This window comes from Ostrea edulis, chromosome 9 (genome assembly GCF_947568905.1).
Source record: "Ostrea edulis chromosome 9, xbOstEdul1.1, whole genome shotgun sequence".
NCBI classification, from domain to species: domain Eukaryota; kingdom Metazoa; phylum Mollusca; class Bivalvia; order Ostreida; family Ostreidae; genus Ostrea; species Ostrea edulis.
This window is the reverse complement of record NC_079172.1, coordinates 48,897,441-48,925,311: the sequence shown is the minus strand read 5'-3', so window position 1 is coordinate 48,925,311 and position 27,871 is coordinate 48,897,441. Positions and strand designations below refer to the sequence as shown.

General features: G+C 33.5%; 1 protein-coding gene across 4 annotated transcripts; it reads right to left on the bottom strand.

Moving 5' to 3' along the window:
• Nucleotides 1–897: 897 nt before the first annotated feature.
• Nucleotides 898–27,830, bottom strand: LOC125657862 (major facilitator superfamily domain-containing protein 1-like). 4 transcript variants are annotated; one of them, XM_048888716.2, is made up of 14 exons: nt 27,477–27,830; nt 22,664–22,872; nt 21,964–22,031; nt 21,746–21,854; nt 21,247–21,349; nt 20,906–21,004; nt 20,423–20,534; nt 19,578–19,634; nt 16,552–16,708; nt 10,235–10,332; nt 8,656–8,768; nt 8,441–8,488; nt 6,201–6,270; nt 898–1,766 (listed from the first exon to the last, which is right to left on the bottom strand). In XM_048888716.2, exons 1-14 carry the CDS (start codon nt 27,640–27,642, stop codon nt 1,748–1,750), a joined length of 1,428 nt encoding a protein of 475 aa, XP_048744673.1. In that variant the 5' UTR covers nt 27,643–27,830; the 3' UTR covers nt 898–1,747. The 4 variants fall into 4 exon arrangements, 3 of the variants coding, with proteins under 3 accessions (XP_048744673.1, XP_056005449.1, XP_056005450.1); XR_008798626.1 differs by lacking the exon at nt 8,656–8,768 and having other exon boundaries at nt 1,735–1,766; XM_056149474.1 differs by lacking the exons at nt 898–1,766; nt 8,656–8,768 and having other exon boundaries at nt 6,200–6,270.
• Nucleotides 27,831–27,871: the final 41 nt, after the last annotated feature.

Here is a 27,871-nt window from a genome sequence, read left to right as displayed (position 1 = left end):
GAAGAGGCGAAATTGAAAGTATATAATAAATATATTTTATGGTTGTTAATATATGTATTTTATGGTTGGTAATATATATATTTTATGGTTGGTAATATATATATTTTATGGTTGTTAATATATAAATGTAGCGGTCAGCCGGGTTCGATCGCCGGTGGCCAGTTAGCTTAGTTGGTAGAGCACCTGACTAGATAATTCAGGGGGCCCGGGTTCGAATCCCGGTCTGGTCCGTTGCATTTTCTCCCTTCCTGTTACATTTGGTGCCGTGATATGGTTGGTAATATATATATATATATCATGGTTGGTAATATACATATATTGTGGATGGCAATATATATACATTTTATGGATGGTAATATATATAGTTAATGGTTGGTAATATATATATATTGTATGGATGGTAATATATATATTTTATGGTTGGTAATATATATATATATATATATATATATATATCATGGTTGGTAATATACATATATTGTGGATGGCAATATATATACATTTTATGGATGGTAATATATGTATTTAATGGTTGGTAATATATATATTGTATGGATGGTAATATATATATATATATATATAATGGTTGATATATTTTATGGATGATAATATATATTATGGTTGGTAATATATATATATATATTATTGATGGTAATATATATATTTTATTATACAGTATGGTTGATAATATATTTTATGGATGCTAATATATATATATTATGGTTGGTAATATAAATATACATATATATATATATACATATATATATATATTGATGGTAATATATATATTTTATGGTTGGTAATATACATTTATTATGAACGGTAATATATTTTATGGATGGTAATATATATATTTTATGAATGGTAATATATATATTTTCAAAAACAACAAATCAGAACACTTTAAACTTTATTCATAACAGTTCTAATATAAAAAAATATATATATATATAAATATCACTTGCACTGGGCACAAAATGAATTCCAGAGATGTATAAAATCAAGTTGACAAGTCTAATTTATTCCAGTACAATAAGTCTTTACCTATCCAGTATTTCACATGAATGAAGAGTATTATTGTATACTAGGCAAATAGAGTGTGGGATAGAGAAATTCTGTGAAATTTCTAAATATAAGTCTATTGATACTATAGAAATGTATAGAAAATGTGTCTAGTTAAAACAACCTAAAGAGAAGCAATGTACACTCCTGTGACAACGTGTTTTTGTGTACATAGGAGTAAACCAAACATTTTGAAAGTGACAAGTTAATTTCACAAACACTGGTCATTATATCACACATTTATTGGTGAATAAAACAAGTGGCTGCCCATTCAAAAACACAAGATGGAAAATAATTGAACAAAGCAGAACTCAAATGTCAGATCCATGATATTTTAGTCCCTTGATTCACCGAGTTTTTTTTTTATCATGTGTTTGTCACGTACATATTCATATTATGATATTAGAATACCCATGTTAGGATTTAAAATCCTTCTGAATTGATGATAAATCTCAACTCTACCCAGTCGTATCTTATCATTGCACTTTTATGACATTGAAATGCACAAAGAATCGCAAAAAAATGCAATTGTAAAATTTCAGTTAAATCACAGTTTCTTTAGGTTAAATTTTGTATTTTATGAGGTCACTGATGAAAACATCCTGTTTTTCCAATCCCATCCTGCAGTCACCAATCTCAGAGTTAACCCACTGGTATTCTACAACACTTCCACACTGCATCATATTCAATCCAGAAGTTTTTTCCTTAAAAATTAAGAAAATATATTTTTAATCTCTGAACTTTGATTTGACATTATGGAAATTACAGTATCTGAAATACAGATATTCCTCCCTATATATGCATTTTATTCATTTTCCTGTAATTCTGGTGGCTAAAGAGGTTGTGAAATTTTAGTGTTTACTAAATTTTCTTTCCCCTAGCTTTATTAGTAGAATGTCAGTTCTAACACAATGTCACTTCATGCTAATATATTGTCAACACCTCACAAATATAAAGTCCACAATACGGATTTCACAAAAGAGCACATGACACCTACATGTACCTCAAACATAAAGTCCATGATATCAACCTCAGACATAGAGTCCATGATACTAACCTCAGACATAGAGTCCATGATATCAACCTCACAAAATCAACAATACCAACACACAAAATAAAGTCCACAATACCAATCTCACAAACACAAAAAGTCCACAACACCAATCTCACAAACACAAAGTCCACAACACCAATCTCAAAAAATAAAGTCCACAAAACCAATTTCACAAAATAAAAGTCCACAATACCAATTTCACAAAATAAAGTCCACAATACCAATCTCATAAACACAAAGTCCACAACACCAATCTCACAAACACAAAGTCCACAACACCAATCTCACAAACACAAAAAGTCCACAACACCAATCTCACAAAATAAACAATACCAATCTCACAAAATAAAGTCCACAATACCAATCTCACAAAATAAACAATACCAATCTCACAAAATAAAGTCCACATCACCAATCTCAAATATAAAGTCCACAAAATTGATCTCACAAAAATAAAGTCCACAATACCAATCTCACAAACACAAAAAGTCCACAACACCAATCTCACAAACACAAAGTCCACAACACCAATCTCAAAAAATAAAGTCCACAATACCAATTTCACAAAATAAAGTCCACAATACCAATCTCATAAACACAAAGTCCACAATACCAATCTCACAAAATAAACAATACCAATTTCACAAAATAAAGTCCACAATACCAATCTCATAAACACAAAGTCCACAATACCAATCTCACAAAATAAACAATACCAATCTCACAAAATAAAGTCCACAATACCAACTCGCAAAATAAAGTCCACAATACCAATCTCACAAAATAAACAATACCAATCTCACAAAATAAAGTCCACATCACCAATCTCAAATATAAAGTCCACAAAATTGATCTCACAAAAATAAAGTCCACAATACCAATCTCAAAAACACAAAAAGTCTACAACACCAATCTCAAATATAAAGTCCACAATACCAATCTCACAAAAATAAAGTCCACAATACCAATCTCTCAAACACAAAAAGTCCACAACACCAATCTCACAAAATAAAGTCCACAATACCAATCTCACAAACACACAAGTCCACAATACCAATCTCACAAATACAAAGTCCACAATACCAATTTCACAAACACACAAGTCCACAATACCAATCTCACAAACACAAAGTCCACAATACCAATCTCACAAAATAAACAATACCAATCTCACAAAATAAACAATACCAATCTCACAAACACAAAGTCCACAACACCAATCTCAAATATAAAGTCCACAAAATTGATCTCACAAAAGTAAAGTCCACAACACCAATCTCAACAACACAAAAAGTCCACAGCACCAATCTCAAATATAAAGTCCACAATACCAATCTCACAAAAATAAAGTCCACAATACCAATCTCACAAACACAAAAAGTCCACAACACCAATCTCACAAACACAAAGTCCACAATGCCAATCTCACAAAATAAAGTCCACAATACCAACTCACAAAATAAAGTCCACACCACAACATCAATCTCACAAACACAAAGTCCACAATACCAATCTCACAAACACAAAAAGTCCACAACACCAATCTCAAATATAAAGTCCACAATACCAATCTCACAAAAATAAAGTCCACAATACCAATCTCACAAAATAAAGTCCACAACACCAATCTCACAAACACAAAAAGTCCACAACACCAATCTCACAAACACAAAGTCCACAACGCCAATCTCACAAAATAAAGTCCACAATACCAACTCACAAAATAAAGTCCACACCACAACATCAATCTCACAAACACAAAGTCCACAATACCAATCTCACAAACACAAAAAGTCCACAACACCAATCTCAAATATAAAGTCCACAAAATTGACCTCACAAATATAAAGTCCACAATACCAATCTCACAAAAATGAAGTCCACAATACCAATCTCACAAACACAAAAAGTCCACTACACCAATCTCAAATATAAAGTCCACAAAATTGATATCACAAATATAAAATCTACAACATTGACCTTGTTTACAAAATCCAATGTGACACTGATCTCAAAATATAAAGTCCAAACACCAATCTCACAAACATAAAGTCCATGACATAAAACTCAAATTCATAAAGTCCACAACTCTAATCTCAAACATAAAGTCAACAACCACAGAGTCCACAACACCAAACTCATAAATATAAAGTTTTGTGAACAATTCTTGATCTATAAAATTTCCACTTAGGTAGTGTCTTGGACTAAGGAATTTTGGCTTGGAATTTGAATAAACAAGATTATCTGGTGGAGTGAAGCTTGGGAATATTACAGAGGATTGTGGTAGCAGTAAATTCTGAGGCCTGAACTAAAGATTTCTGGTGACATTGAAGCCTGAGACTTGAAATGAGAAATACTGCTGCATGAGAGGCATGTGGTCTTACTAAATTAATCATTTCTGACAATGAGGCCTAGGGCTGAACTGAAAATTTTGGTAAATGTAAGGCCTTTGATTTGACTTAACCACGATTATCAGGTGGTTGTAAAGTCTATGAATTGAACTAGAAAATTCTGGTGGTCATGAGACAAGACTTGAAAGAATTTCAACAACTTAAGGTAATTCCACCCTTCTAGAATTATAGGTTCAATCTTATATTTGATTGTTGATTTTTCAAATAATACATCTTAGAAACAAATAAAAATGATAAAATAAGTATGCTGCAGTATTAATAAAACTTTTATCAATTATGACATATACACCTAGGCCTGTTATCAATGTCAGAAAATTGCTATTTTCCTTACACAGCATTATCAAAATGCATAAAAACTGGTTTAAAATGATATAGTAGTATTCATAACAATTTCATGAAACTGTTTCTTTGAAAAAAAAAATACAAAATGTTTTTGAAAAATTAAGGAAATCTATCACATAATGGACATATAAAAGATTCTACGAAAACAGAGTTATTGCCCTTGGATTCAATATTTTCAAACATATAAATGATTATTCATATATAACTTAGACTTTTGAAATGTTTTATGGTTAACAAGATTTTTTACAATAACTATTGAAAAAGACTCCAACAAAATTTATGTTTGTGTCATGCATAAATCTTAATAAATCATTGACTTTGCTAAATCTTATGACGTCACAGGAGGGTGGAACTACATTAAAAGCACTTCTTGAATTTCTTGAATGTATCTAGGGTTGAAGAATATTATCATAATAATCATTTATAGTTTTTATATATAATCACATTCTATTGCTATTTATAGCTTTTATACCTTAAATATAATCACACTCTATCGCTATTTATAGCTTTTATACCTTAAAGGGACTGACTGGTTCACGATTTTTGATAAAATTATTTTTCATTTTTAATGTTAAACATTAGAAATATAACTCATTTAATGTTAACAGCCAAAAATTTTGACCTTCTGAATGCAAGAATGAAAGCAATATTTCAGCCTTAAATATGTGTTATGTAAACAAAGACTCGAGTCTTTTTATGTAAACAAACAAGTGAAATATTGATTTTGTAATATAATGCATCTTAATTTTGCATAGTCACAAATTTTAACTTTTAGATGACACAGTTCACCCCAAAAATGCTTGAAATATGAAAAATATAATAATACTTAGATCGATATCCATTTCTTTTGAAAATTTCGTAAACAATAGCATACCGCAATCTTTGTTTACAAAACAAAGATTAAACTCTCTAAAATGAGCCTCTGTGATGATGTATAACCTTAATTTTCATGTGAAATCTTTCAAACACATTAGACAGTAGATTTTGATCATTAAAAGTGAAAAACAAAATTTTGGGTAAAATCGTGAATCAGTCCCTTTAAATATAATCACATTCTATCACTACTTACAGCTTTTATACCTTAAATATAATCACATTCTATCGCTATTTATAGTTTTTATACCTTATATATAATAACATTCTATCGCTACTTATAGCTTTTATACCTTAAATATAATCACATTCTATCGCTATTTATAGCTTTTATACATTAAATATAATCACATTCTATCGCTATTCATAATTTTCAAACCTTAAATATAATAACATTCTATCGCTATTTATAGCTTTTATACTTTAGATATAATCACACTCTCTCGCACCAAACTTACTCTTCATCTTTCTCAGCCTTCAGTGCAGCCAATCTCTTTCTTTCTTTTGCAGACATATTCAGCATTCCACCTGTAAATGGAAATACATGTATTATTTTCAGTCTTACTGCAAAAAAGCTTTATGTTTGTATGTTTTCATCCTTTTGAGAATTCACAAATTTAGATGTATGCTTAGCAATCAAAGCTGTAGCAGAGAGGGTTCTTTAATATGCAAATGCCTGCTGTGACACAGACATGTAGGAACTCCATTTTTAAGGTCATCTCTGAAAGACCTGTGATTCTCACTTCTAATTGCTGAGTGTTTGATGAAGGAGCAATCACTACCTATGTTTATGTCTTGGGTTTCATACAGTCATAACATGAGCGGAGCTTAAACTCATGACCTTCCAAACACTCTACCACCGAGCTACCATGACCACCTGCTAAAAAAGTAAACACTTATGAAGGAAAACTTCTTTCCCAACAAAAGCTCTATAAAACAGGTAATGTCTTTTAATTTTACTATTAAAAATGAAGAGGAACTCGTATATTTTGTCATATTTTATACAGTCAAACCTGTATTATACAGTCACCCCTGGAATTCAGTAAAAGTGACCTTTATAGAGAGGTGACCACTTAATAGAGGTCCACTTTATCAAATGAAATTTGGACGTCCTGTGATCCTTTGATTACAATTCGACATCAAATGAAACTTACACTTTCTATGATTTACAATTCAACATCAAATGAAACTTACACTTTCTATGATTTACAATTCTACATCAAATGAAACTTACACTTTCTATGATTTACAATACTACATCAAATGAAACTTGCACTTTCTATGATTAACAATACTACATCAAATGAAAGTTAGATGTTCTCTGTTTTCCAATACTTACATGCACATAAATGCATATAGAATGCTACATAATAAACAACCATCAAGTCAAATCATTTATATCCTTGTTTCCCATTTTGTGCCATTTATGTCTTTGGTTAGCAAGTGCATTGTTTTCTACATCACACTCTTTCAGATTTAGTGCTTTCCTTTTGTCCTTTTCTGCCATTTTATTTGAAATGAACATCCTTGGTTTTACCGTGTAAAAACAACTCATTATAATATGCTATGTTCAGTACTTTATCTGTTCATGCAGCCATTTGAAATTTAACTAATTTGACCTATTATATTCCAAAGATCTCACCACCCTCAATCATTTGTTTACGTTAGTAACAGCACATTCGGAAACCATCTGGCTGTAATTGGAAGATAAACCTCGCAAGTAAGTCATGTGACAATTCGAAATGGCTGCTATGCACAGGGAAAATGGTGGGTTGGTATGAAATTTTATGACTATTGACAGTGTTACATAGATGACTAATTAATCGGGAGGGAATAAAATGACTGCATGAGACAAAATGACCAGTTAATAGTGGTGACCATGATGACCTTGATGACAGATTTGACTGTAAGCATTCCATCAATACTATCTCTGTAAAGAGTGTGATATGCTCTCTTTATATGGTATCCATAAAATATTGTTTTACTGAATTACTGTGCTGTTATAATGACCTTGATCTAGAGACTTTTATCTATAAATAGACATGTATCCTCCTCTCTCCACCTGTAATCTCTGATAGTAGTAGTTATTAGCATATAAATGAAATTAGAAATAGTACTGCATGATGCTGTTTGTTGCATTACTTAATTCATAGGATTACTGCTCATAACCTAGGGCTATGACCTTTTGACCTGAATGAATTCTATACACTGTCTCTGTCTTAGACAAGTATGAGAAAGAAATCTGAAATAGTGGTCTTTATATGATGTCCACAATATATTTCAAGATGCAGGAATGTACACATGGGTAAGTGCTACACCTCCTTCAACTTCAATGTGACATTTTCAAATGATTTTTATTTGATATTGAATCCATATTTCCAAACAAGATATGTTTCTGGAACACTATACCCCTGAGTGTGTTCACATTCAAATCTGTCCAATTCTACATTAAATGACCTTGACCTTTATCAGCCACAGCTTTGATCTTGACCTTTAATTCACAAAGTATGAGGTCGTCTCTATCTTGTAAAGTTCAAAAGGTATGACCAAGATTAAAGTTGTGGACCTACATTGAGACCGACCTAAACCAATACACACACACACGCATACACACAAGCATTCTTCTATATTGTGCTAAATTCCCTTATGCACATTGCCTGGGGACATACACTAGCCACACAAACATGAATTATTTTACCTCTAGATGCATCCACTAGATATAATACCACAGCAGCTATAAGGGCCACTGAAAAAGGTAACAATAAACAACTGAATAATGCATGTCATCTTTCTCTCATTTATATAATTATTCAGTGGCTAATGCTTCATTCTTTATCATTTTTATCTGTTTTAATGCAAGTTAACAAATGAAAAAAAAGCTAGAGAACTGTTAGACATATTACTATAACATACCACAAAGACATGCTAAGAAGAAGACTTCCAGGATGAGGTAGCCACTGGAGTCTACAATGGCACCAGCCACAACAGCAACCACACCCAGACCCAAGTTCTGTATAGCCTGCATGCTACAAAACAAATAGTCAGATAGACCAGGTTCTGATAGCCTGCATGCTACAAAACAAATAGTCAGATAGACCAAGTTCTGATAGCCTGCATGCTACAAAACAGTCAGATAGACCAAGTTCTGATAGCCTGCATGCTACAAAACAAATAGTCAGATAGACCAAGTTCTGATAGCCTGCATGCTACAAAACAAAACACCCACACAGGGTGCTCACAAAGAAGTATCTGATGTCTGATGATGGAATTTTCTGCAGTTAACTCACATTTGAGCTAAATTCAAAATGGGACGGACGCAAGATGGAAGACATGGCCATAAAATGAATATTAGTAACACTATTGTGTCCTGATTTCCATGGCCATTTACATGATGGAGTATTAAAAACATGGACATGCTCTCACCAAAATGCATCTGTAAATGAAGTTTGATTAAGAAATCTTTGATAGGATAGTCAGAAACAAAAGTCCAAAAATGTGAGATCGAGGTTATATTTGAAAGCAGGGTAAGTGTTGGACAGAAGATAGACATGACAAATACTACATGCCTCTGCCATTTGCATGGTGGGGCATAGGGATATCCTTTAAGTTGTTGGTGACATGGTGGGGCATAGGGACATCCTAGAAGTTGTTGGTGAGAGTGTCTTGTATAATTGACAATGGTTTTATAAATATGCAATGCATTTCACACTGAAGTTGATTCTTTTAGGGGTGCATTTCCTTTTTCTTATAGTCAGATTTATTGGTACAGAAAAACCTAGAAACATATATATATATATATATATATATATAATTCAATAAAAAAAAGCAGGAAAATATACAGTTCCAAAATATATTTTGGAACTGTATATTTCCCTGCTTTTTTTATTGAATTATTTTGACTGTGTGATATCAACTCTTTCTATTTGGATTATATATATATATATATATATATATATATATATATATATATAATGCATGTTGATATCACAGTACTAAACCAATTGTAACTACTCGGCTATTTCCATAACCGCAAATGAAACTCGTATGTGGATCGATGCCATCAGAGTCTGTTGCCATGTGCACACTAATGCAACTATGACGTCACAGTCATATGTTACAATATGAAACACAAACTTTCAAATGCATTTAAGATATCATACATATCTAAGGTATTCTACCACTATCATTTTCCACTTATATGTTTATGTATTAGATTGAATAAGACGTTAATGATACCAAAACTGAATCTGTGGCAAAAATATAAATAACACATTATACAGGGATTCGGTTCTGGCCTTTTACCTTATCCACAGGCGCGCTTCCGGCGAAGAAATGCATCGATTTGATGCAATTCTTGCACCGATCCACGACCGAGTCTTCTTACCGGTTACGGAAAAGGACGAGTGTGTGATCCGATCGAGTACTAAACATTTGACTTCAGGCTACAAATGAGATTCTGAGCTCTGTTCCAGCATTGCACCGATTTACTTACATGCCATAAGCAGTTCCCAACTGGCTGTTTAGTACCATATGTGAAGCTAATGGCCACAATGCACTGGCAAGAATAGAATAGGCTAGGCCCATACACGACTGAAAATGACAACAGCCATTATTAAATGCTAAAACAAAAAATGCAATAATTTGTCAAGATGTAACAAATCATATAAATACTCTATATTATGTTCAACATGGCATTAATATTGAAGGCAACATTGTGTTTTATTAAGTGATATTTGACTGATCAGATTGGAAAAATATACATTAAAAAGGAAAGCATACTATATAAAACAGAGGCCCATGGGCCAATCAATCACTTACCTCAACAGACACATTTCCCATTATAAAACATGTTAAATCCCTTTCTAATGCAACCGCTTTGTGATGAGCATTTTGATTAGCTAATGCACTGAGGTTTGAGGACATTAAATGAGCATTGATGAGACACAAAGCTTTCAATTGTAAATTCATAGAGAAAAGAAGCAAAAACACAAAGTCAAAGTTCAAGGTAAAGATTCTGCGACATTATTCATTGAAAAAAAAAGAAATGAGATATACACATCAATCAAAATGCAACGAGTTGCATTAGAATGGGAATAACCATCTTCTCATTTGCTCTTTACAGCTGTAAATGCTGATCTCAAGGTCACAAACTTCTGTTTTACAAGCTCCACAACTTCTTCGCCGATAAAAGTCAGTTTGCAACCATTAAATCAGCATAAACAGGCAGCAAATAACAAATAAATAGATAATTATATTCATATATTATGGCCCTTCTCTGACCAAGGAGGCCATGGTGTGAACAAGCTGAAAGTATACTACACATTAAAGGATGCTTGCATCTGAAATGTAACAATTGCATTTTTATGGTTCTAAAGAAGAAAATTTCAAAGAATTTTTCTATATGTAAAACAATAAGTTTTTCTTATGGTCTAGCCTAAAACCAATTCTATAATTAAATGCACAACAAACTTGAATCTAAATTTTAAGTGTTTGATTCCATATTTATTTGACATATTGTACTGTTGGGTTTTTTGAAAAGATATTTTTAAAAAAAAGTTTCCTATGTGTTTCCCTATTATGTAAACTTTGAATCCCTCATGGGACCTCATCAAGATTCCAGAAGTCTGAACCCCTCATGGGACCTCATCAAGATCCCAGAAGTCATGGTGTGAATACAGTTGAATCCACACAACAAGAAGACTTTTGAAGAATTGCCTACATATTCCTATATGTAAACTTTCAATTGTTCTTGATTTGTTTGTTGTTTTACATTCCCTTTAAGAATTTTGCACTCATGTAAAGAGGCCCCAGATTTAGGTTAAGTGCTATATATTTTGACATATATATGCTTGGCGCTTACAACCATAGCAATGACAGTTCTTTAAATTGACGATGACTGCCGTAACACAGGACCTCCATTTACTAAGCTACATATTGTATATCCAAAAGCCCGGTGACTTTCACTCCTAATGCCCAGCGCTTTGTAAGGGAACAGTCACTACCTATGTTTTACATCTTCAGTTTGACATGATGCAGGGACCGAGAATCAAACCCAAATCCTACAGACCAAATTTAACATCTGAAGATAGAATGGCTGAGTAAATCCCTAACTGTAACTTCCATACAAGTTTGATCCTAGGCACCTGATCCCATCTCTGGTATATCCAGGGTTCAGTGTTTGCCCAACTCTCTATTTTGTATTGCTGATAGGAGTTATGAGATTGATCGCTGTTTGTTATATTTACCTTTATAGAAGTTGTAAATTGATCGCTGTTCGTTATCTTCACCTTTCATCCGGTTAGGACCTACAGCAGCTTGGGAGTTAAACTGAGTCTAAACACTTTAAACAAGACTCCAAAGTTGGATGCCTAACATAAGTTCTCTCTGATTTCATAGAGGTAAAGCAAAATAAATACCTCATTCTAATTTCACTATTCCACAATCATCTCCCTTTGAAAGAAGGCATAAACAATCTAGATTTCCCTTTACCAAAGGATGTTTTGTGGCAAGTTTGGTTAAAACTGGTGGTGAGGTTCTTTTGGAAAAAAGTGAAAAGTAACCAGACAGATTAAGAATGCTCACTAGAGCTCTCTCCTCAGGGGGACTAACTAGAGTGTCACAAGGAACACATGTATTGCCCACAAAAGCATCATTCATCATGGTCTATACTAAAGGACTTTCACACACGGAATGCACATTAAATATTAGTTTTTCCTCTCAAAGTTACAAACTTCTTGTGTGACTAACGACAATATAATCCTCATGCATCACTATGCTTTGCAAGCAACACAAAAAACATTACCATATGCACTTCGGGTAAATCATGAACACATAGTATATGGAGATGAGTTTATCCGTTACTCTGAATCAACAATCTCTTCCTAGTGTGACTAAAACTACAGGCATCAAACAAACTTTGGAAAAACCCTCAAAAGTGTATACAGAGATCCTAATATATATATTTATGGGGGGGAGGGGGGGGGGGGGGTTGATCTTGTATCAGTTTGGTGCATGTAGCTGATGTTAAACTGCAATTTGACCATTCATAAGAAATATAGACCACTCAATACAGCAAAGATTAGCAATGACCTCAAACTAAATGTAATTGCAAAACAATTTGAAAAAACACACACAAAACAAAGGGGGATAATCATGCTCTTGTTCCTGGAGTATATAAAATATGTTTTAAATGATCATCCTCTTATAATTACATGTTGGCAAGTTCACTAGTATGAAAAGGGAAATAACTCTTTAAATCCATTCTAAACTTTAAGAAAAGTTTCACATGAATTGTTAGACAAAAATTTTAAAAGCAGTGTGTTACTATTGCAATAACACATTGCTCATTATTTTACTTTGTCCTGTGACACATTTTATTGGACATGCCTTGGGGAAATATGAAAATTTCAAACTAGAAAATGTGTGCCACCCATTATACTTTAAAATCATTTATTTTTTAGGTGACCCAATTTTCTATGTTTTTGTTGTATGGACCTACCCATGAATTTAGATCCTCTGCGAACAAAATAAACTGAACATAATAAAGATTCTGAATTAAAAAAAAACAAAAAAACTATTGAACCATGAAACGAAGTCCCTTGAAAATGTGATTATCTACATCAAGATTGAAACAACAGAAATTTTATCCCACAAATATAATTACATTATATGTTCACTCTCCTAATTTGATTTGCATACACATGTTCAACAGAAGTGTGACTGGAAGTGAATGCATCTCTCACATTAAAAGTGATGTAACTTTTGTCATCAAAGTTTGAGCACTAAACAAGGGCCTGCCAATTTGTTATATAACTTTCTGATACTAGTACCTGCCTGAGAAATTCTAAAGAAAGTTGAAGCTAGGTAAAATAGAAAAATATTCATTGACAAAACTTTGTATATTTGTTTGACTTGTGATAAACTAGTCAGCAAAATTCAAAGACACAAAGCTAAAGTGTCTGTATTAAACAACTTTATATCAATACTACAAAAAGTTTTGGGACATAAAAATAAAAAGATACAAATCACCCCCCCCCCCCCCCCCCCAAAATCAAAAATTAGTTTTACTAAATTGCTTCAATTTTGAATAGTGAACGATATAGCCAATAGGTTTTTAACTTTTATGTACATGTACCAAGAGAATGTTTGAATGAAGCTGTGATATGATTTTTCCCATCAAATTCTTTTTGCTTTTGATCATATATGAAATATGTAAGAAATAAATTTCATAATAGTACTTTACGAAGTATGCTGGCAGGAAATGTCACAGTTCATAGCCTTATGTATTTCAAATTAAAATCCAAGTTTTACATTTACATGTACATTCTAATTTCATTTCTCTTGGAATTCCCAGATCTATGTTAAAATATTAGTACATTCTTGAGGAAATGACTGTCATTACAATTTATAAAGATATCAGAGGCAAAAACATTAGAAATATAAATAAATAAATGTGGTTATCAGAAATTCAGCCTACAATTATGCCCCTTGAAAGTTGTAAAATCCTGTATGATATTCAAACATCACAAGTCACATTTTTCTTTGTCTGATTTTTAATGGTAGATTTTCCCCTATGTACTCTGTAGATCTAGACCTAATTAAAGTAATTCCACCCTCGTGTGACATGAAAGGTTTTTTGCAAAATCTTTATTTCATTAAAATTTTGCATGATAGAAATATAACTTCAGGAGGAATTTTATTCATTGGGTATTATAAAACATCTTGTAAACAATTTGATATTGAAAAAGTATATATTTCCTCTATGAATAATCAATTACAGTGGAGCCTCGGTAATCCGGACACCATTTATCCGAACGCTTCACCTTCCGGATGATTTTTCTAGGGAATGCAATTAAAATACGTTATTTTGCATCATTAATCCGGAAATTCGCGTTCCGGACAGTCATTTTTTTTACTACAAAACGTTAAAATGCATTGAAAATTGTACCGTTAATCCGGACGGTCATTTTTTTGAGGGAAGGTCTGTGTCGGACAATTTTAGCAAGGCGTAAATTATAAAGAAAACAAGTCAAACTGTCTAATTGAAGCAATTACCTGTACCCCATCAACACATCCCTTTAATTAGGTGGTGTGTGATGATATGTCGGTTAGATAGCAAGTGCCGATCGAGACATTGTATTGCAAATTTTTGCACATAAGATCTGTATTGCGTGTAGTGTTGAATCTTGTAAATAAATCTGTAGCATATTATTTTATAGTCTTGATCAATACCCTAATAGTATTTTAAAATAAATTAAACATCATGCAGTAATGATATTTTTTGTTGTTGAACTGCTACACATATCAGTTGTACAGATTTGTAAATTGATATCGGCTTATTCAAATTTAAAGAGTGTAGATTATGCTTCTAGATTCTGGATTTTATACTGCTGATTGGCGTGAAATATACATGCATGTTCATGCACATGTATATGTAGTTAGTTTTTAGTGTTTAGAATGTCACGCATGTAGAATGTACCTGTGTACAATTGTTTATTGTTATGATGTTGTAGAGTTTTATTGCTTTCAATTTTTTAAACTCTCGGTAGAAGTGAGAAAATTACCATTTTAAGGAAATTGACAATTAAATTTTGTATGTACCCATACTGTTGGTTTCACCCGAGTTTTGTTCAATTATTATCGCATCATGAAAATAATAGGTGCGCATGGCTAGATCAAAGCAGTAGTAGGTCTTAATATTACGAGCTTAAATGATTTTGTTCTCCCAATATTGGCTTGGGTAATTATAGAATAAGAAATATAAACTCTGGCAGATGGAATTTTGGTTGAAGAATGTTGTCAACCGACATGACAAACACGAAATTCTTAAATCAACTGTGGACGATGAATATTGTTTAGACAGACTGCCGAACCCGTGAATCGTGACAGATGGAAATGGCCGGCCTCTTTAAGAAATAAAAGTGTGATGAAATGTTTGAAGTGTAAATGATTATGTTAGTTACTAATGATTTATTTATTTATAGTTACAAATAGTGCTTCATTATTTGTTTTAGTGCATACGGTACACAGTTTTGTATATTCATTTGTAGTGCTAATATAAATGTACATGTACAATGTAAACATAGGCAAATACACCGCACATGTATATTTCAATTTTAGCGCATTGAAATGCATGTACATGTAAATGTTAACATTATCATGATTTATTTACTAATGCAAATGGTTTAATCCAATGATAGAATGTGTTTAATTCACTACGCATCAATAAAGTAAGCATTTTGGTTAGTTATGTAAAGATAAAAAATATGTGATTCAGTTATCTGGACGCTTCATTTATCCGGACGATTTTGCTGGGAACCAAAGTGTCAGGATTAACGAGGATCCACTGTATCTATATTACAAAAATGCTGTCAAGGGCAATAACTCCTATGCCGGTATTTCTCTATTGTATGTTTATTATTCAAGGATTTCCTTGATGTCCACAATCAATTTATATATATTTATAAAGCAGTAGTTTTTTGAAACTGTTGAAATTAAAATTTTGTCATTCTAACCAGTTTTTATGTATTTTTATCATGCTATTTAATAAAAATGAGCGATTTTTCTGATGTTGGTATTGTTTTTGTAAATCTGACATCTTTAGAAATTTGGCAACATATATATTTTCTTTGGTTATTGATTAAATTAACCTACTGTATATAAGTGGAAATCAATACAAATTTTCTACTTTGAACCATTAATTTTGATAAGTTCCATGAGGGTGAAGTTACCTTAAAATATATTTTCTGCTACAATTAGTGTAAAATTTAACTGTAAATCGACTGGAATAAACCTAGTTCACCTCCTTACCATGGCAACATATGGATTGAGAAATGTGAAGGCCAGTAGAGCATGACATCCTATAGTGCCGATAGTCCCCAGTATAATCCAGAAAATATTCCTCCCCGACCGATCAATCAAGAAACCAAACACAGGGGAGGCAACTGCTGATATAATATACACCAAACTGAAACACAGACAATAAAGTATTTAATGCATGTGGTTAACAAATAAACTGTTTTAAAGAATAGCTATCAGATTACACAAACTAGCTGTCCTGTACAATCAGATTACACAAACTAGCTGTCCTGTATAATCAGATTACACAAACTAGCTGTCCTGTATAATCAGATTACACAAACTAGCTGTCCTGTACAGTCAGATTACACAATGAAGTTGTCCTGTACAGTCAGATTACACAAACTAGCTGTCCTGTACAATCAGATTACACAAACTAGCTGTCCTGTATAATCAGATTACACAAACTAGCTGTCCTGTATAATCAGATTACACAATGAAGCTGTCCTGTACAATCAGATTACACAAACTAGCTGTCCTGTACAGTCAGATTACACAAACTAGCTGTCCTGTACAGTCAGATTACACAAACTAGCTGTCCTGTATAATCAGATTACACAAACTAGCTGTCCTGTACAATCAGATTACACAATGAAGCTGTCCTGTACAATCAGATTACACAATGAAGCTGTCCTGTACAATCAGATTACACAAACTAGCTGTCCTGTAGAGTCAGATTACACAAACTAGCTGTCCTGTACAATCAGATTACACAAACTAGCTGTCCTGTACAGTCAGATTACACAAACTAGCTGTCCTGTACAATCAGATTACACAAACTAGCTGTCCTGTACAATCAGATTACACAAACTAGCTGTCCTGTATAATCAGATTAGGACTATTCCAGAAATAAATACATGGGGGGGTCGGGAGGCACCTTTTGTATATACCAAGCACCCATAAAAAAAAATAAAAAATTACCCCATGACCCATCAAATTAATAAACTCATTTTACAATGACCCATCTAATAATAAAAAAAACTAACCAGACCCACCACAAAAATATTTTTAAAAATGAAAACGGTACAAATTTCGCGAGGTTTTCGGGACAAACATTCTAGTCAATGACACGGTAATGCCTGTGCGACATTGTATCACAGTAGTTCTGAAGACACGATGTCACATCAACAATCAAAGGCATCTATGGCGGGAATGTTGGAAAGATTGGGAGTCCAAACGATGCTATTATCATTAAATGGGTATGGATATGTTTTTCCACGAATCGTTCGTCTTCTAATGGAGCCCGCGCCTGGAGGCCTCTATATCACCATCACACCAACTTATAAATATAACGCATCGGTACCCTCGTATAAATCAACTAAGGTTTGCCTATTTTTATTAGAAAACGGAGTACCTATTGGTTTCAAAATATTCCCAAAATCGATGCACTGTAAACTAATAATCTACAGAACAGAGTTCGCCGCCATCACGTCCAAAGGGACCCTACTAAACGCGCCTCTAATTTGAAGAGTGCCGTAATGGGAAGTTATGCGCTGCAAAGAGCGACAACTCGAATAGTTCTATGTTACTTCCGATTTCCGATTTCGAAAGCAGCATTTCGAAAGCATGTTTTCAATTTTCCCTCCGACGTTTTGTAACCAACACGACAAGAGCGACAATAAAAATATTCTGAAAACTCAACACCCACGTGGCACAAAATAAAACAATAGAAACTACCCACTACCCAAAATAAATATTTTTTTAACAGTCCAACCACGGACCAATTAAAATATGAAAAAATACGACCACCCACACAAAAAAATATCGTTTGCTGCCCGACCCCCCCATTTGATCATTTCTGGAACAGCCCTTACACAAACTAGCTGTCCTGTACAATCAGATTACACAATGAAGCTGTCCTGTACAATCAGATTACACAAACTAGCTGTCCTGTACAGTCAGATTACACAATGAAGCTGTCCTGTACAGTCAGATTACACAAACTAGCTGTCCTGTACAATCAGATTACACAAACTAGCTGTCCTGTACAGTCAGATTACACAAACTAGCTGTCCTGTACAATCAGATTACACAAACTAGCTGTCCTGTACAATCAGATTACACAATGAAGCTGTCCTGTACAATCAGATTACACAATGAAGCTGTCCTGTACAGTCAGATTACACAAACTAGCTGTCCTGTACAGTCAGGTTACACAAACTAGCTGTCCTGTACAATCAGATTACACAAACTAGCTGTCCTGTACAATCAGATTACACAAACTAGCTGTCATGTACAGTCAGATTACACAAACTACATGTAGCTGTCCTGTACAATCAGATTACACAAACTAGCTGTCCTGTACAATCAGATTACACAAACTAGCTGTCCTGTACAATCAGATTACACAATGAAGCTGTCCTGTACAGTCACAGAATGACTGCATTCAGAAAAGTTTTAAATTTATACAAAATAGAAGGTGCGTATAATTTCATCGCGTGTATAATCACCGCACACATTATGAATACAATTGTATTAAAACTGTTGTAGTAACAGATTATTAGGTTCCAAAAGTATTGTGGATGAAAGGACAGACAGATGGAGTCATGCTGCTCCTGTAAAACCTTCACCCACTGTCAGGAATAATCCCCCACTACATAACAGTTCCAAAGACAAAGATCATTATTGCCTAATCTACTATATAAATTCATATTACGTATTTTCATCTGTTTTCCAACTTCCAGCAGAGAAAGGTACACAAAATGAGCAGGAGTATTTCCTGGTCATGCGACAAATTATTGCCTGATTAGCAGATTAGGCAACAAAACAATTATTTTATGCCTACTAGGGAAATAGTCAAAATTATTGCCCCTCGGTAGTGATGAAGACTCACGGAAACTGTTGTCCTGCCTACCACCTCTGACAACAGTTTTCTGGGTCATCACCACTTCCCCAGGACAATAGTTTTGACTGTTTCCCTCGAGTAGGCATGAAATAATTGTATACTGAAGTAATTATAAATCTTTCCTTCCAAATACCTGTTCACATTGTTTGCTATACTTGGCTCCATGCCCCATTTCATCTCAAAGAAGACCCTGGAAAGAAAATTCAAAATTTCAAAACACAGGAAACATCCCCAATTAATCGAGAATTTCTTCAGATCCATTGTTCCAATGGTCATTCACGTTACCGATAAGTGTGCTGGAGAATATATCATTAAAATAAAGTCAATTGTAATATGTGAACAGCATACATTATAAAGATGTCTCCCAAGGAAATACTAACAACTATGCAATGAAAACCACTTTTTGATTCAAACTTTAGATGGTATGTGTTGAAACCTAAACTTTGTTGATATGGTCTTGATTGTAGAGACAGACTTGCTTCTCAGGACAAGAACCTAGTACATTATCAAGCATTATGTATACTCTTCACCGGCTTGAGACTGAGTACATTGATTTTTAAACCTAAAACTTCCATATTACAGAGTACATCATCTCCAACTGAAAATAATCTTGAGGTATAACCTTTAGCAGTTATTATTTTGTGGTTTTAGCTGATGAAGACATTAAACTGTGCTGTAAGATTACAAACTGTTCATATTAATGCAAATGCATTTGCTAACAGAACTTGCATATTAAAATCTCTGTTTCTACTTACATTTCTATTTTCTGCCACATATAAAGTGTTAAACATAAGCTTTTTAAAATATAATCTACTCAAAATTTAGAGATCCTTCAATCTTCTCGCATAGTTTACTATGACACTAAATCGTGGATTTTCTATAGATTGTGAACTAAGTGAACAGATCAAGTGATCTAATACTAAGTAGATTGAATTTGACTATCATACTGAAATGAAACTAGTGTTATATAGTACTTACAATCCTAGACCAATGAATGGAAAGACTGCTACATAATACCCAACACAAATAATACACAGGAGCCAAAACGACAAGGGAAAGTGCTTCACATCTGTAATCCTGATGACCTCATCTAATAAAGATCAAAGGTCAAGGTTTAAGCATTAATATTCTGTTGGAAGAATTTTCACCATTTCGATACTCATTCTTTTGAGTGTTTAAACTTAACATTATCCTTATAAAAACTCATCTAACTCTAGTTACTGTAAGTCACTTAACATTTTATAAAACTAATTTATTTCTGTCATCTTGCCTTGTTGAATTTATGGGTAAGATAAAAAAGAAAGATCGTGAAATTAATGTCCATTTAATCAATATAAATAAAATCATTCCTCAAGAACCTTATTTCTGCATCAAGATAAATTTATGAATTTACACAAAAAATTAAATTTTCTCGAATTGCCAAATTAATAGGTACTAATTCTGCCAAATACTGGTAGCTACCTGAGGCAACGCTGGATCTCTTCAGAATTCTGTCAGCTCGTTTATCAAAGAAGCTTAGGGCTAAGGCACATAGCAAGGAAAAGACACACATAATAGCCCCTGAAAAAAAGAAAGAGGACCTTGGGCAACAATGCTCACCTGAGTCACTTGTTCTTACAGATATTTCTCATGATCTCTATTGGAATCCTACTTGTGGTCCACAACAATATCCCTGACTAACACTGAGAATATAATTTGAAATTATATCTTTTCTCTTAAAATTATCAAACTGAATTTACATATATGTTTTCCATCTCACTAATATCAATGACAACCGACTCTTTAACACAAGACTCTCTTACCAATCATTAACACCACTCCTAAATCAGTGTAGTCTTCTTTGAAACCAAAACCAGTGATCCATTGGTAAATGGGCTGCATTATGTTCATATTTACAGTACTCCCCTAGAATTTTCAAAAATCATGAAAATTTTCTTACATATCCAACGCCATTATAGCAAATTTGAGTTATAACTTTTTAAAATAATTCCACTTTTTGACATACAGGCAAAATAAAATGGTCCACCCTAACACCTTTTGCTATATTTTTTCTACACTAGTCTCAAAGACCTCTAAACACTTATATAACAAATAAATACATTCACGGAAAAACAAAGTATGGTAATTCATGTTGCACCAATAAAAAGTACATGTACATTTGTATATTATTACTATTATCAATAAATGTAATAAAACACAACAAATAGCTTGTGACTTCATAAAGCCCTGACTGAACTACCTTCTTAAATCCAACTAGAAACCCCCTGCAGAGTAAATAAACCCTTTTTTCTGGCAACTCACCACTCTAGAGAAGCTGAGCTGCAAACCAAACACCATGTTTAGTTCCTTCCCTTGGAACCACTTCACAGCATAGGTATTTTGGGCAACACACAAAGACTCTCCTCCAATGCTACAACATCAAGCACACAAGACTTAACTATGATAAAAAAAAAAAATAGAAATTCGTAATTCATTTTCGTACCGAATTTCGGTGACTCTACACACAAATGTCGACTTACCCAAAAACAAATCTGCCTAGGTTCATCAACCATACATGATTAACGAGAGAACCAGCAGCAAATATCAACTGTCAATAAAATGATATGTCAATTAAACTAATCAATTTTATTTGCTCACTTAAAATATACTGTATTTTCATGTGAATTTTCACAAAATTAACACATAGGTTCTTATATTAACGGATATCCCATCGCTGTGGGAATTTTAAAACTGCCTTTCAGAAACATAAATTAAAGATCTATATCAGAATTTTCCTGCCATTGAGCCTTCATTTTGACCTTCAACCCCTAAAATCTACAAGAACGTTGTGCAATATAGGATCCTGGGCAAGTGTCATTGAATTTGGATATAAAATACACTCAAAATCTTGCACTACAGGATAATTAGAATCAGAAAAGAGTTTTTGAAAATTATTGGTCTGAAGGTTTTTATCCACTAAAAATTCCTTTGAAATGGTAGTGAAATACATTTCAATGTTCAGACTGGTAAATATATTTAGATGTCCAACAGGCAAAGATCAGATTTCAAAAATCTGTGTCTGAGGATGATAAGAGACCACGTTACCATTCTGCATTTCTGATAAACTGATTAACTTTTCTGCTGATACTAGACTAAGTAATCAATCAAATTATCATTTTTACTTAAAAATTAAAACAAAGACTTAAAACATTTGAGACTTCTGCTTGTATGCATCCCTACCTGTCCAGCAGTGACAAACAAAGAGAAGATGATAGCTCCCATTCTGACCCCAAACACTCGGTCAATGAGGAAGCCGCCAAAGAAACAGAGGATCACATTTGGCCAGGAGTACCATGAATAGAATCCCATAAAAGTGCTTTCTGATATGTCCAGGGCTTTTATCATTGTGTCTTGGAGGGCAGCAGGATTGTCATAGCAGAAGTAGCTGCCTATAATTAACATAAAAATAAAATTCAACAACATAATTAACTTAATGAAGCAGAGCATAGCACATTTGGTTAGTTTGATTTTAATGCAAGAAATCTTACAAATGAACTTTCTCAATAATGATGCATGCCCCACAGTTGAGATTGGTCAACCAAATAAAGTTACTCATAATGTGGAACTGTTGGAGATCAGCTGTTTATTTCTCCAGGTTTCTATGAACTTTAGATCCAAACCTTATTCAATACCACTTGTGAGACTCTTCCTTAATTTTAACCTTAAGGTGTTGGTCTCCAGTTCTGACTTTGTTTCACAATAAGGATCACATAGATCAGAGTGGAATCATATAATGTGTCATAAAATAAAGATTTTATGAAGTCATAATGAGAATCATCCAATGCAATTAGACATGACATGGATTTTGAAGTTATAGTTACAGAGAAATAGGCCTGCTGTAAAAGTGACAACATAGTCACACATCTCGAAAATATAGGTCAGATACAGCATCTGGAACTATGATTGGATGTGATTGATTAAATATTGTTTAACGTTCCTCTCGAGAATATTTCACTCATATGGAAACCTCACCACTGCTGGTGAAGGACTGCAAAATTTAGGCCTATGCTCGGCGCTTATATATGGCCATTGAGCATTAATCTTGCCACACCTGCTGTGACACGGGACCTTGGTTTTTGCCGTCTCATCCAAAGGACCGCCCCATTTAGTTGCCTCTTACGACAAGCAAGGGGTACTGAAGACCTATTCTAACCCGGATCCCCACAGGTATGGATGTGAATCAGTAGACAAGTCGTCCATAATAATCTAAATCACACAGAACCAGGTGCAGTTACTGCATTAATGGATCTGCTGTAAACACCCCCCCCCCCCAAATAAAAAACATAACTATATTATAATCACTTATTCAGGAAAAAAGTCATATGCAGCATCAGAATTATGAGTGCCAGAGTGGTTGTGTGCAACATATATGTAGATGCATCACCCATGCTAGTTTGAACCATTGAGGTATTACAGTAGTAAACTAGTGCCTGATGTAACATTTTGAATCAAAGCTTCTGTTGGCAGTAAGATTTCGAATGTTTTGAAGTGTGTGTTGTATGTCTGAACTGGTCAGAGAACTACACTGACTTGTGAAAACAGTTTATTGTGTAAACTATAAGTTCACATTTATGGACTGTGTGAAAAATGCAGGATTACAATGAAATGTGATTGCATAATATAAGCATAGTACATATTATATCTCTTCATATGAAATATGACCATTCACACATTGTACGAAGGTACATGTAACTTTAACTGCAACTTTATCAAAAATAGTTACTGCAGGTGTATATTAGAAATATTCACCTCCGTTTTATTTTCTCTTTTTACCCTTCCAATTGGGCAAATTTAAGACTGGGCTAAACTTTTTTTTCATTTATTTCTCTTTTAACCCAACTGTGTCGGGACAAATCAAAAAATGGAGCAAAACCATCTGAAAGTGTAGAAAGGCAGAAATGACGGGGCGAAAATAACCCTGTATAGAGTATATGAAATTTCACCCCACAAATATAAGTGACTCTACAGTATTTAAATGTATTTGTTGTGTATCTCCGGTCTGTTATAAGCTATTCTGTTTCTTAAAAAGGACATTATTGTGGCACACACATTTTTTTCATTAGGCAAAGAGTCTCCTTGGTAGAGTTGATCATGATGAACTGATCAATGTTTTTGATATAGCAACTCAAAATAAGAGTAACTGACAGAAGTTCTGGTGACTAAAAGTCATTTGAGCTTTAATATTGTAAATGACATGTACACTATACATATGAGGTTGTAGGAGATTACTCATTAGACAATGAAATTCCTCTCAAAAGATGGTGGATCCTGTGTACAATTCAGGTGAATACAGATTACTCTCTTTATTGCTTAAGACATACATCTTATCACATCAGTTACAATATGCATACATAAATACATATAAATGGCGGTGTACAAATTCAAACTACAGAGACTAACTTTTAAACTAGGTTTTTTCGCAACTTAATCACAAGACATAAATATTTCCCTAAATTACAAAATTCATGTACATTTATATTAACACTTAATAATTGTACAATTGTTTGGCAAATTCACCATACATGTAATGTAATGGACAATACGGCACATTCTCCTCATACCAAAGAATGCTTAGTACATAAGTATAACAAAGTACTGACACAGTCATATTTTAATACTTAGTTTAGTTTAATAGATATTTCATCTAATACATACTAAAAGTAACAAGTGCTAATAGTAAAGGAACTGTCACATCATGTTTCCCAAACACCTCCATCTACTTAGTGGTACCTTTTCGTACAAGTTTTTCCAATTGAATCGTTCAACAGACACTTTCATCACATAAAACAGTACAAAGTTCATTTTATTTCCTTCTTTTAAAAGCAAGCTACGGAAGTTAAAGTTTTATAAAATCAAAAGTAATCAAAAATGCATGTTGGCCTTGCTATATGTACATGTGCATGTATTCTACTGTTACAATATACTTTTCAAACCAACTCATTGAAAAATAAGAGTGTAACTGTGTTGTAGACATATAAGTATTATCTAATCAAAACTAAGCATGCTGAGTGCATTTGCATACTGGTAAGTAATTTTGACCATGCTAATCAGTTATGAGTCTTGAACTATATAGATCTAAGACATAACTTTCAAACCATCTCATTAAATAACAAAACAGTTAGATTGTTTCTAATTTGCCAGGTAAAACTTGAAATGCATGCGATGACCATGCATGCATGTTCATGCAAAGTGACATTTGTTTCTCACATCTCCAATAACAGTGTGTCACTTCGTTTGATTGAGCGTGTAAATTTCATTCACTGATCAGTCGTATGGTTTCAATGAAAGTGAGTTTGGATGACCACACTATGCCATTCTTTCAATGTGATTGGTCACTGAGAATAAATTAAGCAAAACTTTTTTCATCGAAATCTATGAGAAGTCTATCACAAAATTGTGCATGCTCAATCAAGCAAAGCGACACACTGTTATTGGAGTCATAACAGTATAGAATATCATCCTAAAAAAAGGTTTCATTTTTATCCTCTGTGTAGTTTGAACTGTTTCTAAGAAAACTTGAGGACAAAAAAGTATGGCGAATATTATAATAATATTAAGAAGAAACTAATGAAAACCAATATCTTTCTGAACAGTTTTGGGGAACATAATTATAAAGTCAGGAATCAATTGCTATGCAGGAAATACCAATATTTGATTTTCAAAAGTTAAACATTTCGGTGAGGGCATCTTTAAAAGTTACAGAACTTATTAATCCATATTGCTCATTTAAGCAGGTAACAAGTGTACATTTATAGGTTCCCTGATGCAAGTCCAATTAGTCCATAGAGTCAGAATCATGAATACACTAATTTAATTCCTATTTCCTTGTGAATGCAATGTTCAAGTTAGCACGCAGAAAGTAGTAGCAGTGTTTATGTTGTACCAATATTAATCAGCAAATTTTTAAAACAGCGAGAGTTCAAAATTAAAAATGTGTACTTGTACATAACTTATGGTATTTTGTCTTGCTCATAGTGTATCCTACTCATTATGAAGAGTAATGCTACTAAAATATTTAACTATAAAAAAAAGAATGCTGCATCCTTGTATGAAGCACTTATAATCTGAATGTTAATATTTCATTCTACAGCAGTGCTTTCAGCGACAGCTGACTCAGAGCCTCAGGATTAACCCACTAAAGTGATGCATCAGTGCCCTATGATGATTTTTTGGGGATGTTTTTGATATTCAAACAAATGGATATTTACAATTGCACAGTCTTTTGTGTAATATTCCATTTCATACATTAATTATTGAATTTATTGATATCTTTTTTATGTATATGAATACAATATGCTCAAAACAATTAGTGAAGGAAATTGTGGCATTGACCCTTTAAACCCATTCAGAAAGTTTAGAATCTGATAATCATTTGCCAATTATGAAGCTGGCCCCTACCTGTCTCCAATACAAACCAAATTGCTCATGTATACATGATTGATTGTATATTGCTTAACGTCCCTCTCGAGAATATTTCACTCAATGACATATGGAGACGTCATCATTGCCGGTGAAGGGCTGCAAAATTTAAGCATATGCTCAGTGCTTACGAGGCCTCTGAGCAGGGAGGCGGGATATTAAATCATGCCACACCTGCTGTAACCCGGGGCCTCAGTTGTTTGCAGTCTCATCCAAATGGCCACCTCATTTAGTTGCCTCCAACAACAAGCCAGGGGTACTGAGGACCTATTCTAACCCAGATCCCCACAGAACTCATGTATACGATATACATTTGGTATATAGCATACAAGATTCAGGGTTCGAATCTAGTATGTTGCACATTTTTGCATTCCCCGCTACATATTGTGAAAGTTCCAAGAAATGAATGAGAAATCACGTTCCATCTCATTGTCAGTATTACATGTACATATGTTAAAAGAAGGTGTCTAAGGAGCCCACTCTTTACAGTTGGAATGCATGACGAAGTCAAATTAAGCCAATAAAAAGGAAAATATAATACGAATTTTCATAAATGATCATTATTATTTCTTACCAAAGCTGAGGAAACACATAACAATCAGGATCAGATATCGATGCAGTGGTCTGTAGGGATTACAAGCCATGGTTCCACCGCACCCTTCTAAAACCTCTTCTTCTTCGTCATCTCCTTCGTTCACTGCTCCCAAAAGGGGCTCCTTTTCTTTCTCTGATTCCGTCATAGTACTGGACTCGATACAGTTAAATATTCAAACAAAGGTCTCTAATCAAAATTTTTATTAATTACTATTGCACTCTGCATCTCCTAATCCTCCTCTCTGCTGCTCTCCTCAAAGTGCTCAAAGTGCTTTATGTGCGTGTGATCATAAACACACGACGCTGAGATCACGAGACCTCTCAAAATAGTAAAAATATAATCTCTAAACAATCAAAACATTTAAAGGTTTAAAG